The 19,403-nt window shown below is 54.6% G+C and overlaps 6 protein-coding genes across 6 annotated transcripts; all 6 read right to left on the bottom strand.

The window, feature by feature from the left end:
* Positions 1-2: 2 nt before the first annotated feature.
* Positions 3-863, bottom strand: DQ04_02891050 (nucleolar RNA-binding protein; the record flags this gene model as incomplete). The annotated part of the gene is made up of 1 exon (XM_009312319.1): positions 3-863. A coding segment is annotated over one exon (861 nt), but the record flags the coding sequence as incomplete, so codon positions are not given.
* A 195-nt stretch (positions 864-1,058) lies between these two features.
* Positions 1,059-2,780, bottom strand: DQ04_02891040 (hypothetical protein; the record flags this gene model as incomplete). The annotated part of the gene is made up of 1 exon (XM_009312318.1): positions 1,059-2,780. The coding sequence occupies one exon, from the start codon at positions 2,778-2,780 to the stop codon at positions 1,059-1,061; it is 1,722 nt and encodes a 573-aa protein (XP_009310593.1).
* A 536-nt stretch (positions 2,781-3,316) lies between these two features.
* DQ04_02891030 (vesicular transport-associated repeat protein) lies at positions 3,317-6,820 on the bottom strand (the record flags this gene model as incomplete). The annotated part of the gene is made up of 1 exon (XM_009312317.1): positions 3,317-6,820. The coding sequence occupies one exon, from the start codon at positions 6,818-6,820 to the stop codon at positions 3,317-3,319; it is 3,504 nt and encodes a 1,167-aa protein (XP_009310592.1).
* Positions 6,821-7,496: 676 nt separating this feature from the next.
* On the bottom strand, positions 7,497-10,571 carry DQ04_02891020 (hypothetical protein; the record flags this gene model as incomplete). The annotated part of the gene is made up of 1 exon (XM_009312316.1): positions 7,497-10,571. The coding sequence occupies one exon, from the start codon at positions 10,569-10,571 to the stop codon at positions 7,497-7,499; it is 3,075 nt and encodes a 1,024-aa protein (XP_009310591.1).
* A 53-nt stretch (positions 10,572-10,624) lies between these two features.
* Positions 10,625-11,374, bottom strand: DQ04_02891010 (hypothetical protein; the record flags this gene model as incomplete). The annotated part of the gene is made up of 1 exon (XM_009312315.1): positions 10,625-11,374. The coding sequence occupies one exon, from the start codon at positions 11,372-11,374 to the stop codon at positions 10,625-10,627; it is 750 nt and encodes a 249-aa protein (XP_009310590.1).
* A 956-nt stretch (positions 11,375-12,330) lies between these two features.
* On the bottom strand, positions 12,331-18,948 carry DQ04_02891000 (hypothetical protein; the record flags this gene model as incomplete). Its single annotated transcript, XM_009312314.1, has 1 exon — positions 12,331-18,948. One exon carries the CDS (start codon positions 18,946-18,948, stop codon positions 12,331-12,333), a length of 6,618 nt encoding a protein of 2,205 aa, XP_009310589.1.
* Positions 18,949-19,403: the final 455 nt, after the last annotated feature.

Here is a 19,403-nt window from a genome sequence, read left to right as displayed (position 1 = left end):
CCGCCACGTCCACCACGGAAGCCGCCGCGATCGCCGCCACGTCCACCACGGAAGCCGCCGCGGTCACCACCACGTCCACCACGGAAGCCGCCGCGGTCACCGCCACGTCCACCACGGAAACCGCCGCGATCACCGCCACGTCCACCACGGAAACCGCCGCGATCACCGCCACGTCCACCACGGAAACCGCCGCGGTTGCCACCGCGGAACCCACCCTGCTCAGTGCGCTGCACCTTGGTGGGCTGTTCGTCGTCGCTCTCGTCATCCTCTTCATCATCATCATCATCATCCTCGGGCATGCCTTCCTCGTCCTCATCACCCTCGTCATCCTCCTCATCGTCGTCATCTTCCTCATCATCATCATCATCCTCGGGCATGCCTTCCTCGTCCTCATCACCCTCGTCATCCTCCTCGTCATCATCCTCCTCGTCATCATCATCCTCAGCGGCACGGGTGGCAGCAATGGCGCCGTTCATTTTTGTTGGGGGAACGTCCTCATCATCTTCCTCATCATCATCATCGTCCTCCTCATCGTCGGCGAAGTCATGGCTACCCATGCTCCCCATGTCGTCACTGGCAGGCTGAATGTAGCCGGTCACGTGCACAGAGCCCGCACCGGTTGCAGTGAGCGTGATGGCCTGGCCCTCTGTGAGCACGAGGTCGGTGCTCATCTGCAAGGTGTTCTTCTTGGGGTCAAGGGTCGCAACAGTGAACTGCTTCCCCTCGAAGCAGATGACAAGTGAGATCGCAGCACTTGCGTTCGCGGGAAGCGCGATCTGCGTCAGGCGCAGAGCATGCTCCTCAGGGATCTTGGGCTTCACTTGCTGCCCGGCACGGACCTCAACACCGTAGAAACCTTCCATTGTCGTCAGGGTAACTTGAGGGAATGAAATATTAAGCGCGTAGAACTTGGTTTGATGTGTGAGTTTGAGAGAAAGAAGCCAAAAAGGTTTGTTGGGAAAAGAAAGATGAGGAGGTCGACAAAACGAGAGTTTGGCATCACATATTCATTGTGGCACTTCAAAAATCATGATTTATATGGTGAATCTTGCTGGTGCTCACTTTTTACAAAGACTGCATACAGGTTTCCATGTTCTCCACGTCACCACAGTAAGCCAGCTCTGGTGGTGTGCTGCAACCGCTTGTAGCACGCCGTCGTTCACCACTAGCCATGAGAGACCAGCAATACCGTCCTCAAGTGCGGCTGGGTATGTGTTGGGTTCAACGGTCACCCTTGGGGTATCATCTTCCTTGTCACTATCCTTCTCCTTCAGAATTTCCTTTGACTGTGAGCTCTTCATGGTGTTTACTGCACTCGTGGCACCCTCACTGCCTGGTGATGGAATGCTCAAGGTGATTGTACTGTGTTTTGTGTAATTTGTGAGTTTTCGGTCGAGCAGCACCAACTCCTGATTAAGGGTAGACATACACAACCAATGACGGATGAATCTTGGTTGATATTTTGAGTGCGACACCTTCTGACGTACTGCGCCTCCTTCACAGAAGTGATTAGGTGTCGCACCCAGCAATGGCCGTGTGGTGTTATCGTAGGCCACCTCAGGGCAAACAGCGTCAAAGGCACCGTAGTGTTGACGTCCTTCGTCACTTTGAGATGTTTTGTTGGTCTTTTCTCTTGCTTCTAGTCGAAGAGCGTCGTCTGTCACAACCTGCATGAGCTTTCCCTCCAACGTAGCGATTAGTGGGCCAAATGAAGGGGATGAGTACGGTGTGGAGCAAAGAAACCCGGCGAGAGTCCTCGTCGGCGGCGGCATCTCGGCTCCACAACAGTCACCTCCTGCAGATGCACACTTCAAGGCGACTGTGCGGTTTTCATAGGGCGAGGCGCAAAGAATGGCGCCGTCTAGGCACTGTGAGACACGGGCAGACTTACTTCCCCACACACCGAGTATGCCGCTCTTGTCGTCGTTGTGAGTCAATGGAGGAAAGACAGTGCAAATACGCGTCACGGGGAACATCGATGTGGCGATACTTGTGAGGGGAAGCCGGTGCGCAATGCTCACACAGACGCCATCCTCCCTAAGAAGAAGAACAAGGATGCCATGGCACACAGTTCCAACGGCCACAAATGGGCGTTCGTACACTTCGCTAACATCAAGGGGGACAACGCATGGAGGGAGACGGAAGGAGCCGATGCACTCAATGGTTGTCGTTGACAGTTGCGATGTAATGCGTGTGCTACGTTCCCCATGCTGCAGGCCTAGCGTCAGGAGTCGCTCCTCACATGGTAGCGACACGAGGAGACACTCGCAAAACTGATATAGCCACAGTGTGCGGTATGGTAGAGTTTGAAAAAAGAAACTCCCCAAACCCTGCAGCGATGTTCCTGATGACTTTTTCACGGACCCCTCCTCACTCTCTGTGTTTTCATCACTCTGTGCATTGGGGGAGGAGAATGCTTTTTCCACGAGTTTCGCAGCTTTTTCAACTTGCTGCAGTGGCCCTACCAGGAGCTCGGCGAATGGGGGCGGGGCCGGTTTTTGATATGGCCTCGATGGCACGCGCCAGAAAATCCCCGATTCCCGTACCACGGCACTCTCGCGGGTCTCTGGCAGCAGTGGAAGCAGAAAGCGACAACCGCAGCTCATGACAAGAGCTACGCGGCGGCTGCCCCCTTCAAGGTGTGGGTCGCCTCGAAGCTCGATGATGGATGTGGAGCCAATAACCCGCCGAGCTCCGTTTGGCACCACGTCAGTAGGATTTAGAGGAGCTTCGGGCCAGCACCATGACATTTTGAATTGGTGCGTCACCGACGGTTGCATGGCGTCCCTTACTGATTTATCGAACAGAAATTCTGTACGTTCGTCTTGGCGCCTGTTGAGAAGTGTTTGTCTCAATTCCTTCTTCTTCCCCGTAGTCTCCTCGCGAGAGGGAGTANGTCTTGGCGCCTGTTGAGAAGTGTTTGTCTCAATTCCTTCTTCTTCCCCGTAGTCTCCTCGCGAGAGGGAGTACATGATGACAAGAAACGAGAAGACATAGGCACCTCATCGTCATCTTCAGAACCTCGCTGCCTCTTTCGGTGACTTCCTGCCGCCTTCATCGAAGGAGAACGGTACCTCACGCCCTCTAAGAAGCGAATGTCAGATCAAGTCAGAAAAAGAACAAGAAAATATACCATGGAAATAGATTTAGAGATCAGTTAAGTCATCAGGGGCAGGAATGGGACAGAGAGCTCATATACCTCAATACAAAACAAATAAGGAAGAGAAAAACAGGAAGTGTATTAAACAAAGAGGGCATTATACCCGGCATCTCTGTTTTTTTTTTCTTCCCCCGTTTCTTCATGATTCCTTGTCAATCATCCTCTTGCGGTTGGAATAACGTTTGGCACAGGCACTGGAACAGGCACCACACCCCATGACAAACTCCGTGTTCTATTATCTCCTGATGTGTGGCTGGACAAAGGAAGCGGCATCTGCGCAGGTGTTGCCGAGATCACCTGGGCGGAGGCAGAAACTGAGGCAGCACGAGAAGAAACACTAGGAGGTGCATACATAGAAACTGTCGGTGTACTGACCGGAACGTATGCCTGCGATTGGCCGCTACCGCTCGACGACACAATTGGCACTGGCACCGGAATCTGAACGGAGACTGAACTTCTCACACCTGACGTGGGTGTCAGAGTAGCGGCAGCGGCTAAAGGCGCAGTAGGCACTGGAGGTGCTGCAACGGCAACAGACTGCCGCGCGCTTGATGTTTGAGCCGGCGACGGAACCGGAACTGGTATTGATGTGTTGATGCTTGGCCTGGATGACGCCGCAGTAACAGGAACAGGAACCGGTATAGATACGCCTAGCGGAATACTAGATGACGCTGCGGGGGGCGGAGCAACTACGGTCGGTGTCGAGGATGAGGACACCCGGGGCACAGTGACAGAAACCACAGCCGGCTGAGACACCGGAATCGTTTTTGGCAGCTGAGCCGCGCTGCCAACCGTCGGTGATTGTACAGCAGGGGCATGCGGTGTGACAAAAGAAACGGACTGACGGGGGCTTGGCGATTTAGTTGGCACTGGAACTGGTAGGCCAGGTGGAAAGAAGGTACTTGAGGCCGCCCCCGAAGGGAGTTGTGTGTAAGGAAGAGGTGTTGGAGTAGACGCAGAGTTGGATGGCGATGCTGATATGTGAGCCCGTGGTGAAGCAGCGCTAGCGGAACGAGCAGGAGGAGAAAGCGCAACTCCAATTCCCAGCGCAGAACTGTTTGGCAATGAGAATCCCGAGAGATCTCTAGAGGGACTGGGTGCCTCTCCAACCACTGGCAGCTTTAGACTCCTGTTATTGTTGTTGCTGTCGGTAGAGATTCCTGGTGCTGTCACAGTAGGTGCCAATTGCGGGCCTGTGGTTGCATTCCCAGTCGGCAACGAGGCAAGAGCGGCGTTATCTAGCGGTAGCACCGATGAAAAGGGTCGTGGCGTCGCCTCTATGGATGCTTTTATGGGGGTCCGCAGTTGTTCACGCAATGTAGACATTTCCGCACTCAATCGCTCCACCGTCGACTTCTCATCAAGCAGCTGTTGCTCCCTTGCGGTAGCGGCTGCACGCTCCTCTTGAAGCCGCTGCTCCAGTGCTGTCCGTTCACGCGTCAGTGCATCCACTGTACCACGTAGCTGCTGCACCTCATTCTCCTTCTCGTGAAGCACTGCCTGTATCTTTGGCACCTCTATCACGCTCTGGTTCTGCAGCTGCGTGCAGTGATTTTTCCACGACTCCGTGGACTGCTTCGCCTCCTCTGCCTCCCGCCGCAGTTGTCGCTCCATCATCTCCGCCTCATCGCTGCGGCGCTGCGCCCGGGCCTCTGCCTCCTCGCGCGCCCGCTGAGCGGCGGCCAACTCATCTTGCAGAGTGGAAAGACGCCGCCGAGCCTCGTCTCGATCACGGCGGAGCTCTTGAATCTCGCCACCCTTTGCCTCCAGAGCCGCTTCATGCTCGCGGCGCCGCTGCTCCCATTCTTCCTCCTTTGCGCGGTGGCGCCTCGTCACGTCGGCGATAGCACCATCTGCGCGTTTGAGCTCCTCTACCGTCTCCCGCAGTTCCGTAATCGTGCGATCCTTCCCTTCTTGCAGCTGTTGCAGCCTCCCCACTTCGCGTCGCAACTCCTCTGCCTTGTTCGCATCCTGTTGCGCCCGCCGCTGTGCATCCTCGTGCTGTTGCTCCATATCCTTCAAGCGGCGCGATAGCTGCGCCTTTTCTGTCTCTAGTGTGCGCTTCGTCTCCTCGTGCCGTTCGTTTATCTGACGAAATGTCGTTTCAAACTCCTTTGTCACGTCACGCGACGCCGCGCTCTCGCTGCTACGCGAATTCCTTCGAAGCTGCTGCAGCTCCTCAGCGTGAGCAGCCCGCGTGCTGGCCAGCTCCTCCGTCAGCTCCTGTTTGGCGTCTCGCAGCGAGCGCATCTCCGTCTCGTGCAGCGTCGTCAAGGCATCGAGCTCCATCTGCAGTGTCTGTCGCGCCTTCCGCTCCTCGTCAGCGCCGCGCTCAGAGTCAGTGGCTCGCCGCTCCGCACGCTGCCGCGCATCAGCGGCGTCACTCAACTGTTTTCGAGCCGCCCGAAGCTCTTCACGCACGCGTGACCCTTCTGCCGAGCTTGTTGCTGTTAGCGCAGCAACCTTTGCCTTGAATTGCTGCGCCTCCACCTCGCTCTCACGCAGCCGACGTTGCTGCTCGTCGAGCGACGCCTCCAGACGCCGCACTTGTGTGCGGTGTGTCTCCTCCGTCTCGGCGAGGCACCGCTCATGTGCGCCTTGCACACGCTGCTGCTCCTCCTCGAACCGCTGCTTCATATACTGCTTGTCCTCCTCAAAGGTGCGCTGCAGCCGCTCAACCGTCTTTTGGTGCATCTCCGTCAGCGACGCCCCGGCGGCACGAATCTCTGCGTCACCGCCGCGCTGCCGTCGCAACTCCTCGAAACTCGAGAGGAGCTTGTTGAGCTGCGCCCGTGTCTCGGCGAGCTGCCCCTCCCCACGGACGACGAGCTCCCGCTCGCGCCCCATGTCCTGGCGGAGAGCGTCCACCACCTCGTTATGTTCTTGCTTCAGCCGCTGCAGCCGGCTGCTCCACTCCGCATCACGATCCCGCATCTCACCGCGGAGGCGATCCATCATCGTCTCGGCGGCTTCATGCACCGACTTCTCCACGGACTTGCTGTAGTCCTCTGCGGTCTTCTGTGATTGCAGCCGCAACTGCGCCTCCTCCCTCATGCGCAGCATCTCCCGTTCATGCTGCCGCTCGCGCTGCCGCTCTTCCTCTTCGATGCAGCGGCGACGCTCCTGCTCCGCCTCCTTGGCGCGCTCGTGCTTCCACTCCTCCAGCTCTTTTTCTTGCGCGAAGAGGCGTTGCTGTTGCTCCTCCGCGCGCCTCGCACGCTCCATCTCTATTTTCTTGGCCGCCTCAAGCATGCGCTGCCGCTCCTCGGTGTGCATCGCCTCCCGCTCGCACTGATGCTTCCAGCGGATGCGCTCCTCTTCCGCATGGCGTAGGCGGTTAAACTCACCGCGGAGGTCAATCTCGCGACGCAGCAGCGCCGCCTCCATCTGTCGCGTGTAGAGCGTACCACCACTGAGGCCGACGAGAGGGCGGCCTGTCAACGAAAAACGAGCGCCAGCGTCTCTATTGTGATACGGGGTCCATCCAAAGTCGCATGCTGCCACCACGGGCCCTACCGTTGTTGCCGTCACCGCCGTCGAATTTCCCGCCCTCGACAAGACAGACGGTGTGGCTGTTTCACTGCGAAGGACAGGCGGCATCGCGGCACTGTACGTCGCAGCATGTTCTCGCACAGCTGTTGTGATTGCGGCGTCCGTCATCTTACCTTCTAGTTTCTATAGACCACCCCGTTTCAATAGACACTCCGTTAGTGCTGGTTTTGTTGTTGCTGCTGTTGTTTTGTTTTGGGGGGTGGGAGGGAGGGGGGTACTGCCTTCGTTGGTAACGGAGCCGTACACAGCGCCGTCCAGCTGTGTGTGGTGTTCGCGCCACAACAAACAAGAAGACACAACACATAGAGAAAGAAGGGAAGGAAAGACATTCAAATTTTTAATCAAAAACAAAGAGCACACAGCAACAATAAAATAAAAAAAGAAAGATCCTACCGTTAGCAGACGAAGCTGAGTGTAAATGAAATTACAGCAGAAGCACTAGCCGCACCATTGTCAGACCAACACGATTGACAGCCACACAGTGAGAACAACAATTGTGGTAAAATAATGTCGATTAAACACCACTAAGAAGGACGTCAAACGCAACTTCAGAGAGTGAGCGTGATCTCCTTTGTAGCGCCCAACTCAAGGCAATAATACATCGAATAGCAACTAATAGGGTTGAAGCAGTACGCCAAAATGAAACACTGCTCTCATTCTGAGGGCAATCACGCACCACCATAAATTAATGCACATAAATTTTTATTATAATACTCATTCCAATAGTAACTAAACAAAAAGAAAAACAAAACAAACCTAAATGAGTCTGTGTCGTTTTGGAGGCTTATATATCAGTCTTCGTACTATACATCCCGGCTCCCATAATGTTCTCCCCATCAGCACTCTTCAGGTCGTGCGCTACGGTGGCGGCGGTGCTGCTGAGACGCTGGAGTGCGTCAGGCACGTCAACCTCCAGGCGGTACGCCTCTTTGCGCGCCCTACACAGCGCCGACTCGAGGTCGCGAGTGTCATCATTCAGCACCTTGTCGAGGCGTGCATGTCCCTTGAGGAAGATAAGACAAATGTTGTTCAGAAGAGTAGCGTACCGCACACTGTGTAGCACCACCCATGGGCGAAACGACATGACGGAGAGCACCTCTTGCCACACTCTGAGGATAAACCAGAGAGGGTTGGTCGGCGCCTCGTCGTCGTCCAGATCCCAACACCACTGTCGTTGTGGTAGATCGTCCGCACATCCTGTTAGCCCTCTTAACGGGGCAGCAGCTTTAGAGTTTCCTTCCTCCATTCCGACACTAGTTGATTTGCGCATCCATTTCTCCGGCAATGGAGTCACATCCTCAATTTCAACCGGCGCCCAGAAAAGACCTTCATGCAGCCGCATCTGCTGCAGCAGGCGCGCATTCAGTGGGTGAACAACCTCCGTAGGCCGAAGAAGTCGGTCGTGATTCTCGCGCTCCGCCTTGGCGAGATAAGCAGTTGTACGTGGAGCACACATTGCCTGCTGTCTCTCTTCATCCTCCTCCAAGTGCTTTACAATCAGTAGAATCTGGTCCTCACACAGTGCGCTACGCAGCCCTGTAACAAACGATTCTAATCGACGTGGCGGCGGCAGATGGGCGAGGCCGAGGCGAGAGAATTCGCGCAGCGTTGAGCGCAGCATCTTCCGCTCCGCCAACTCATACCCATTGAGATAGTCTATAGAACGCACCACGCCCATCATTTTTTTCTTTGCCTCCTTCCGTTGCTGCTCGCACAACGTCACAATGTCAAGCATTGCGACAGCCAGCTCTGCCATAAAGTAATTGATCACCTCCGTATTGAAACGGGCGAGCTGCAGCGTCAATTCCTTCTCCATCGTCGCCTTGAGCTCCAAGGCATGCTGCGCAACGAAGGGTATGTGGTGTCTGGTGGCCTCCTCAAGACTGAACGTCGACGGCACCGAGGCAGAAGACGACGGGGTCAGCACTTCGCTCCTTGTACTCACCCCTAGGCGTGTGGAGGAGCCGTCAGCCTTCCGCTTCTCCTCCGCGATGATGCGCCGCAGTTGAGACATTTGCCTCTGATAGTTCTGCACAACGTAGAACTCCATGAAAATACGGTATTGCTGCCCTAGGCGCTCTCTCGCCTGCACGGATTGTGACGACGACAATAATGGTGCCACGTGGCATGTCGAGAATGGTGGAAACCGTTTTACATTCTGCTGGCCTTTGTAAATGCATTTATTTTCTTCATTCAGCAAGTCAATCAAACTCCACCAAAACATAACAGTGAGCCCCTCGAACCTTTCTTGCAGTTGAAATTGGATACTTTGTGACATGACGCGCGGAATTGCTTCTTCTTTCAGTTGCTTCAGCGCCGACATCATCGCGTTCCTTTGTTCCCTCTTAACCCTCAGTTCACCGCGAAGTCTTTTTTTTTGCCCACGCAGGATTTTGCGCATCTGTGGAAGCATCATCCGCATTTGCCGGCACCACATCGCAATACAGAGGGCAGCGAAGGACAAATAGTGTTGCACCGCACTCCCCTCAAAGCATTTCACGGTGTGGAGAAGCTGACATGCGCCCGACTCTTCCCATGTGGTATTCAAGGCATAGTGCCACACAATGTCCTCCAACTGCTCCGCTGAAATAGTGTGTTTCTGCGTGTTAAAATGTTGACCATACACCACACTGCAATAGGTGTTGATTGCCGTGTGAATGCAAGACCCACTGCTGCATGTCGTCGACTGTGGCAGTAGAAGCGATGTACACGAGGTATTGAGCGGAAAGAGCTGCGTATCCGCAGAAGACATAGACAGCACAATGTCCTCCGTGTCCACTAAGCCCTGTCGCGCCAGTCGGGCCTCAAAAATAGCAGTGAGTGCGTCTCGCGTGGCATGACTCATCGTGCCACTGTATGGGATGATTTGCCACGGAGCAACATGGACACCGTAGCGCTGATACATCTCCTTCTGAAACAACGCAACAAGTTCAGTGAGACTAGACACCATCGGTGGCGGGCGTCCCATGAGTTGTTCGTCCAGCGATAGCGCTCCCTCGGCACGCGTCAGCACCGCGTCTGAGAATGTTAATATATAAAATGTTACATCAGAAATCAACTGTCGAATTCTTTGAGCATCGTCATCAACAAAAGTCTCAGCGCCAGCATGCACCTTATCACCACCACTGGTGTTGCCGTAGAGGGAATCACCGGGGACTCGGACGGCAAAGGGTCCAAAGAGATCGGTCAAGGCAGTCATCAAGTGATGTGTGCCCACCATATCACATGGTAAAGTAAACATAATAGTCTCACCGCACAGCGTTTCAAGTCGTTGGTACGACGGTATTCCCTCCCGCTGACACCGCAAGACGCCGCCAGGCACCTCTTGCAGAATCCAGGGTGTCGCCTGGTAGTTGCCATCCGTTTCCGTGGTTCTTCCTGGAGCTATTAATGGTGTGTGGAGCAAGGATGGTTTTCCTGATCCGTCCCCAACCGCCAGCGTGATTTCCTGCGGAGGCGCGGAATTCCGCACGGTGCAGTGCTGCAACTTATCATTATTTTGTCGCGGAAACATGACACCACCAAATTTCCTCCTTATTTGATCCATGATATTAGTATCGAAGCTACCAGGGAGCACCGTCACGGCGCGGTGCTGAGTCGATGCCAGACTAGGGGTGATGGTGTCGCTTTCCGTGGAGCGCACCGGTTTCACGTCCAGGAACGGTGTTATCGTCACGAACTTGAACGATGCAACTTTCCTCACTTCTTCTTCGCCATCACAGACCAAGCGGCGGCGACTGCGCTCACGCAAGAGCGGCAGCTGCGTGCCGCCAGAGACTGTTCCGTAATCAGTGTCGGCGTTGGTATCCGACTTGGGGCCACGGTCATGGCGACCAGCACCGCCGCCTGCGACGGGCATTGCAGGGGAGAGAATGCCGCCCTCCACATGTTCCTCTGTGGCGGCACACCCGTTTAAACGTCTGCGTGAAGAAAGACTTGTTTTGCGTGNGAGAGAATGCCGCCCTCCACATGTTCCTCTGTGGCGGCACACCCGTTTAAACGTCTGCGTGAAGAAAGACTTGTTTTGCGTGGCGTCACCACACTGTCGTTGATGCGGCTGGTACCACTGCTCCCACCGCCTACTCGTGTAGGGGGCCATTCCTGGTACCCCAACGAAAACCTTCGCACGTTCGACGAGGTGGTGATCGTGGTGGTGGTGTTATTGGAGCTGTTATCAACGTCATCTTTCACTGTCACAAGAGGATCCATCGACGCGGCGGGCGATGCGCAGCGCTGCAACAAAAAGGAGATTAGTGTGCTTTTGCCACTCTGAGGAATGCCAGCAACTATAAGACGTGGGACACCCGAAGAAGGGTACTGGTGCATCACACCACCACTTCCGGTCATGTGCAAACTCTCAATCAATCCATTAAGTGCGTTGCGTAGACGTAATACTTGCTCCGTGGAATCTGTGAGGAGGCCAACAAACTCTCTAGAAGCGTTGACCAGGTGCTCCACACTGCGCAGCACGAGAGGTGGTAACGAAGAGGAAACAGGCACNCCAACAAACTCTCTAGAAGCGTTGACCAGGTGCTCCACACTGCGCAGCACGAGAGGTGGTAACGAAGAGGAAACAGGCACTCGCTCTTTTGCTGTCCGTGCGAGCCGTGGCGGAGGCAGCTGCTGCTGCATCGATTGCGGCGCGGCAGAGTCCCCCTCCATTACCGCTGGGGTACGGGAAGGGCAGAGACTGCAGAGCTATATAAAAAAAAAAAACCTTACACTATGCGCTCAAACCAACAATGCATTCCAGGAAAAAAATAATCAAACCACAAGGAAGAAAGGCAGGCAGCGTTTCGAACGCAGTCAAACGACCACTCTGTCACAACGAGGAGGGAAAAATCAGAAGATGTGACAAAAAAAAATGTATTAAGTGAATTGGCCAAATTGGAGACTACTTCATTTTAAACATGTTAAACTCCGGGCTATCCTTACCTTACTGTGGTTTTCCCTTGCCTTGATTACTTCTTTTTTGGTTTCTTATGCTGTCTTTGTTGCGGTAAGATGTGGTGGTTGCAGCTGTAATAAAAAATTGACTTCCTATCCTTCTTGCCCTTTTCCACCATATTTCCCATGCGCCCCACTCATTCGCTTTGCATCTCTCCTCATTGTTGTCCTTGCTTTCGGCTGCTAGCGTTCGTACCTGTCTGGCTTTCCTCTCACTCGGATTGAAAAAAAGGCTTACAAGCGCACCGCCACCATGCGAAGCCGCAAGCGCATATATATATATATATATATATATATCATGTCTTTCCCACCGCTCCCGCAATCCTGTGTGGCTCGGTGAACAGCTGCCCTTACACAAGGCACAGTGCAGAATGCAGGTCGGGGATCATGACCAAACACAAAAGTACGATACGTGTGTATGGGATAAACCCCGCACAAGCACACATGCTCACACCTCCCGAGAGCGCTGGAATGAAAAAAAGAGGCAACAATAAAATCATAGGAAAACCCCCATGCATTGTCGTAGTTTAAGAAGCAACCTCAGGAGGAAAGTACCACTGCTGGTATCGATGTAGCTGTAGCTGTTTTATTCTTGATAGCACCTTTTTGCGTTACTTTTCTTCGCTGAGCAACCCCCGTTTCTGGTATCCATAAAGGCATGTCATCCTCACTCAGACGAGGTACATGGGCGCGGTGAACAGGGGCGACATCACCTCAATCTGTGCGGCGGTAAAGTGTTGCTTGTGCTCCAACTCCCATCCCTCGCGATGCGAGAGCCACCACTCCTCAAAAGCCCGCTTCACCCCCCGCCGCACCTCCAGCGCGGGGTCGTGCGCACACGCGGCAAGGCGTTCCATCAGGCGCGGCACGTACTTTGGCACAGCACCAGGACTAGCACACAGAATAGAGCACAGCCCCAACAGCAAAGCGATGCGTCGCCGCCGACGGACGTTTTCCTCCAATGTGTAATAAAGTGAAGCACCCATGTTACTATTACTGCCTGATGTCGCCGCAAATGGCACACCTGCAGCGGTAAGGTCCCGCAGTTCCAGAAAGCAGCCTTGTACAAGCGCCTCGGCTTGGTCCACGGAGGCCACCCTGGTGAGAACAGCAAGCAGAACTCTTCCCTCACTCCGCACCCGTCCGTCACCGTGACCAATGGACTGCATAGCAGCACGTGTAACCGCCTGCATCACCGAGAACTTTCCAATACGATGCAGGTTATTGAACAGAACAAGGCATAGCATGTGGCTCAGAATGACCTTTGCCTGCCGCGACTTGCCATACGGCTTTTTCTCCTCCAGTATTTCACATAGCAGCTCCACAACGCCGTGGATAGTGTTCTTTGGCAACCGAACGTCAGCGATGCTGCAGAGTGTGTATTGCACCACGTACCCGAGGTCGTCCACCTCTGTCACAGGGATATCAAGTGCCCGCGCAAGGATTGTAATTATATTTTTGACCCTCATGTTGAGAAGTGGTGCCGGTGGATTGGGCCAACACAACGCAAACGTCTTCACTGTCAACAGCATTGTGCAGGGAGACGCGCCGCGGCCGCCATCAAGGCTGAAGGCGTCTGACCACAGCGGTGACGACGCCGACATCAGCGAAAGCGACGCATCAGCAGCCGCGGAAGCTGTCATAGCGACCGCGCCACTCATGAAGGGGTGTGCCTTTGCAGTCAACGCGGGAGTCTCACTCCACGGAGCCAGCGTCGGCAGCGGCTCCAGTGGGGGCAACGGCGGAAGCTCTACCAGCCGCTCCAAGCGGTCAATAAAATTGACGACGCTGTCCTGTACATCCACGTTGGATGGAATGTGCACACTCTGGTGGAGACACATTCGCATGATTTGATGAATCACACCCGCTGCACACCGACGAATGCGAGTGGGAGTGCAGTAAAGAAACACATCTTTATTTGCCATTATCTGTTGACACAATTGTGGCAACAAGACAACATTTATCTCATATGAAAACACATACACAAGTTGCACCATGACTGTCAGCACACGCACCATCTCCTGAGTCCTACCCAACCACCACGGAGCTTCAGATGTAGTGCTGTCATCAACGTCGCCGTCAGCCGTCAGTGGATTCCGCGCGGTCGTCTCATTCGGCGGCGTCAGAGTCGCGAAGAGAGGTTTATAGAGCGACCACACCTCGGCCGCCGTGAGCGTGCCTGTCAGCGCGGAGGTAGTCTGTACAAAAGTACTGAGCACTTCATGCGGCACGAGGCTGCTTGTGCACACAAACATCAAAGTCTCTTGGTAGCACTTCAGTGCCTCCGCACGCACAGCAGGGTGGCGCTTCGACACACGAACAGCGGCTACCAGCACATCAGCAAGGCAAGCAAAGAGCCATTGCGGGCTCTCCCTGGCAGCGACACTGTCGCCACGTGCAAGTTCCACGTAGTCGCTCAGCCTTAGACGAACTATGCGTATGAACATGCGCACTGACGGCTCCACTCCAAGCAGTTTCCCAAGCGCCTTCCACATCCGCATTCGGCACTGAGAAAACGTCTTTTGTTCGTGGCATAATTGCATCACATCCCACATCCACCCTTTCCGCAGCTTCGTCTCTGCTGCGCTGTCCAGATGATCCGACACTTCAATAGACAAGTTTTGCTCTTCAATAATGCCAGAGAGATGACTAATTAGCGTAATCAGCTCCTGTCGACTGTATGTGTTATTTTTTGCTTGCTGTCGTGCATTGACTTCAGCAGCTTCTGTGTACACCTTGCGCAACACCACAAGTTCGGCGGGTACTGTCACTGCCTCCCCATCGTTGAACATGTCCATTGACACGTACTCTGCGTCGATGCGCAATGCCTTTGGTATAAAGACAAGGCCCATGTCACGAAGCCCGTAAAAAGTAGGACACTCACGCCTCAGAACTTCATACCGGTGGCGAAAGAAGGCGACATTTCCTTCATCTTCCAACGCCCCGCGCCGCATCACTACATACGCCTTGGCGTGAGGCTCCTTCAGCGACAACAGAACCGTTTGAAGAATATGAAACGAGGTAACTCGCAGTTTTTCATGACTGTTGACGGAGAGCCGAAATAGCAAGGAGACACTGTGAGGCGAAAGCAGTGCCAGTCTCGAGGGCCGGTAGAGAGCAACAACCATCATGAGGCAGCTCAGAGCACGGATAGGTGCGGCGTTCGCAAATCTCACTGTCAACGCAAGGAGCTCATCACACAAACGAACTGCGCGTGCATTCTCCATCGGCGACAGGCCACTCAGGCTGGCTGTCTTCTGAGCATTGATGCAATTCCCCACCCGCTTTAAGCTCAGATGTTCGGGAAACTGTAGCATCATCTCGTATGTATGCAAGATTAGATCACTGTCATACAAAAAATGTGGACTTTTGAATCCCATTGCAGCGAGGGAAAGTGCGCTAGACAGCGTGCTCTTAACCTGCGACGAGCGTTGAACAGCACCTTCTCTCCCCGAAGGGAAACTCCGTTGATCCTTCGTAGCATCCGTGTTATTGCTGTTGCCGTTGATGTGGCTGTGATTCGTAGGGCTGACGACCGTTTCCATGTCATCGACACCTTCGCTGGATGAGCCGTCCCCGGCGTCATCGTCATCAATTGTCGCAACAGTATCTGCAGTACCAATTTCCTGGTGATGCGTTTGTGTGCCGTTGGTGTCGATTTCTTCCGTCCAGAGTGCTGCAATCCGCTCAAGCCACAAGAGGTGCTGCTCTAGGAAGTCACGAACCGCCTTTCGGCCCAGAAGCGGCATACATTCGATCAAAAGATGACGACAGTCCGCCTGCGTCAAACGATACGGCGAAAAAAGGAGTATGTGGGCAACCGAGAGCACCTCGGTAAGACACTTGGGCGGCACAGCATGCAGAAGGAGCGACCGACGGGCACAGGTAAAGGACTCTGCCTTCATGCGCCAGTACATGGTGGGAAAGTAGCGTCGTCCCGTCAACGTTTCCACGACACTCCGTTCAAAAATATCCGGATCTTGATTAATCATACGATAATGGTCGTATTTGAGCGGGGCGCCAATGTCAATGTTGCATTGCTCGGCGAGGATGGAAAGCACACAGCGAAGGCTGCGCGCGTCAACCTCAGTCGAGTGCGAATCGTCAAGCGGAGGTTTCCCTTTCATCACAAGGCTGCGGTCTAGCTGCAGTGCAGCCGCAATGACGCTGCCATCTACCATACCTCCCGCAACACGTCGTAGTGTGTGTTCAAGCAGCAGGTCATGGACCGCCTCCTGCGACCACGGCAGTGAAGAGGAGGCCGTTGATGACGATAACAATGATGGCGGCAACGGCAGAAGCCACGGCGCCTTGGGGTTCTGCATCCACCACGGCATCATGTTAGGAGCCTCCACCACGCATTGCTGGGTGCGAAGCTCCCGGTTGATGTCGAGCACGATGCGCAGCCACAGCAGAACACCGCGCAGGACATTTTGCGGAGTAAACGGATCGCAGTTCTCATCCAAACGAACTGTCGTCTCCTCCCCACTTTCATAATTAACGTTATTGTCGGTGTTATTATTATATTTTTCCTTACTTTTGCTCCTACTAGTGCTGTCGCCTTTGCTGACAAAGAGGAGTTGTCGAAGCCCACCGCTGCCTTCACCCAGAGCAGGCGGCACCACGTGCTCAATGCCGTGAATGATGTCCACAATGTCAAATACAAAACGCCGGTACATCTCCGACACGTACGTGACGTGCTCCTGCGACGCTTCCCGCCACACCAACTGCACCGTGCTGCTTCGGCAAAAGCCTATGCTCACCTCATACGCGTCCTGTGTGCTGTTGTACTCCAAAGTATCCGAGACATTCGAGGCGGACTCAGCAGTCTTTGGTGCGGGCGACTGCACCGCACGTGCATCCGTGCACACCACCTCCGTGAAAGCGGCGTACACTGCAGAATAGAGTGTTGCCGCGGCAAGAACGCGCTGTTGTTTCGTAATTTGCGAAACCAAACACTGAATACACCGCAGCAACTCGTGCCGCTGTGCAAAAGCTGCTAGGCCGGCGCCACGCACACACCCAGCGAGCAGATGAGCACACCACTGCACCTCTCCGTCCGGGGTGGAGGCACTCTGCAGTGGCTGCATCAACGACTGGGCAGCCCAGCGCAGGACACGCTCTGGGGCACGGCGGGCGAGCGGCTGCAGCAAGCAACTCACCGCGCACGCCTTCGACAGCGTATCCTGCGCCTCTGTCTCCTTCAGTGCCCTAGTTATACAGCAGGTAAACGTCTCATCGCTTACGTTAAGAGAAATGGCACGCATGACATGCACCAACAATTCTATATTATTGCCCTCAGTAAATACCACATGGCTGCAGCAGTCGAAGATGCGCTCAACGAGCGTCACGGCGAAGACGCATTCTTCATCCTGACCTCCCAGCAGGTTGCGCAGATTTGCGACGGAACAGGCGGTGAAAATGAGGTCCAACACCCGAGAAGAAATCTCCAACTCACTTGGGTTCACCCACGGTAGAAGCAGCGGTAGTACATCGGCAATAAAAGACCAGCACTCCTCACGGGTATCACTGCACTCGCTGAGTGGGTACAGCGACTTGGTCAGCAGCCGCAGCGCCACAATGCGCTGCCCCGGCGACTCTGCGCGGCTCCGCAGACCGGCATTCACGTACGACAAAATAAGCGGCTGCAGGGTTGTAGGTGAAAGTGATGCGAGAAGGCCAATGACGCGTGGGGCGTCATGCAGACGGTGGTGCAAAGAAGAAAGCAGCACAGGAGCCACGAGTTTAACGAAGCATTCCATCGCCTCACGGTCCCACAAATACTCTTCTGGAATCAATCGCCCCTCGAGCTTTGAGGGCTGAGTTGCGAGTGTGTACTCATACCTTGCCTGGAACCTCCTCCGCCGGTGCACGACCGCCACGAGACTGCCGTAAAATACAAAGACGCGATTAAGCACAGCAAAATCCGTGGCGTTGGGGCGCAGGTACACACTCGTCGCGAGGATAAAGCGGCGCAGGTGATTCCACAACGGTGAGTCCGTGCGGCGCGGGAGCATGTTGCCGACAAACCCCTCCGCAGACGCCATCTCATGTCTGTCAATGTGGAAGAGGGAGATCTTGCCAAGCATGTCAAAGCCTAGACGCCGGTGTGGCACCGCTGTATCGCGGACGATGGGCAGCCGCAACTCGAGAAGCATCATCGAGAAGAGCGGCTCCGCGTACTTGTCAAAGTCCATCACGCCCACGTGGTGGAGGAACATATTGAAGACAATCTTGAGCGAGTACGCCATCCAGTTCCCTGACTGCTGCTGCCAGTAGAGTGAATCCGCGAGGAAGAACTTTACAATGCGCTCTGTCAGCTGCAGCGGCGCGCCCGTGTCGTCGTCGACAAGACGGTGTACAGGGATGAGGTGCGACAGCAGGCACAACATCAGCGGCGCCTCTTCTCGCTCCGGTGAAAAGTACGGCGCAAACGTCTCCCACAGCCCCGCCAGAGCATCCGCGCCGAAGTGCAGCGCGGCGTATTCGCACACACGCTCCAGCCGCCGCCCGACGGCCATGCGCACACCATTGAAGGCGTGCATCTCCATTACGCGTCCAGATTGAAAAAAGAGCGACATCAGGAGCTCAACAAGTGGACGCCACGGGAGAGTAAAGTCAGGCCGCACTTGGAGGCGCCGCCGACGCGACTGCACCACGCGGCTGAAACACTCCGCAACACTTTCCCAGCACTTGGTGTTGCGCAGAACAAAGTCCCAGTCTACCAGCCATGCGTACAACAGCGGCACCACGCGACGCTGCACATCATAGGGTACATGGTACGCCTCCACTCGTTCAGTGAAAGTTGAAAGAAAAAAGACACAGCGCCGCTCCAGCTCTTCATCAGCCTCATGAAGGGTTGCGTACACAGTGGCGGGGGCGGTGTGCGCGGGTTCAAGTGGAGTAACGACGTCCGTCTCCCCACCATTCCCAAGCCCAGCCGGCGATGTCAAGCACTGCTCTTGCTGTGGTGGCTGCGTCGATTGCAGGTTTGGCTCCTCCTGCTGCAAAGAAACGCGCTGCCTCACTTCGTCTGGTGTTCCTAATTCCAGAAGCAACTGAGTACCGCGCAAAATTGCCGCGCGGTCTCGCACCTCGACGGCTTCACGCAGGCGAGGATGAATGCACTGAAGTGAATACGGCAGCAGTGTATCTTCATAGAATGTCCTCTCTACTGTGGCTGATGCCTCACTAATTGCTGCAGTTGTTTCACACTGAAGTGGTGGTGGCAGCGGCGACGTCAACGTCGACCCCGCATTCCCTTCTTTCGGCGGCGCCTCTCCACCCATCGGATTGACAACTACAAAACTAGAGTACTGTAATTTAAGTTATATTATCCCTTCCTTCTAGCTTTGAATCCTCTCTGCCTCTCTCTTTCCGTTCTTTTATTCCCCACACCCTTTCCCTTCCTTGCTTAATATTCTCGCAGGCTCTGCGGACTGTTTGTTTCGGTTTAGAAAACTTTTGGTAACACCCCGTTCCCCGGTCCTTTCCTTTCTCTCTTTTTGTGTTGGTTTGTCTTGTTCTCGTTCTGCCGTTCTTCTCCTTTGCCTTTTTTACCAGATACCCTCTCTATCCGTGCTGCTGTGCTTTAAAACGTATCCGCGTATCCGCTTAAGAGTCCAGCAGTTTTGAGACTGCGGCTGTCAGAAATCCAGCACGCCCTGCTCTCCTCCTGTCACCCTCCCCTCTCACTTGTGCTACCTCACTTACTTACAAACACACACACACACACACACACACA

This window comes from Trypanosoma grayi (genome assembly GCF_000691245.1).
Source record: "Trypanosoma grayi strain ANR4 Tgr_289_V1, whole genome shotgun sequence".
Classification (NCBI taxonomy): Eukaryota; Euglenozoa; class Kinetoplastea; order Trypanosomatida; family Trypanosomatidae; genus Trypanosoma; species Trypanosoma grayi.
This window is presented reverse-complemented; position numbering and strand designations above follow the sequence as displayed.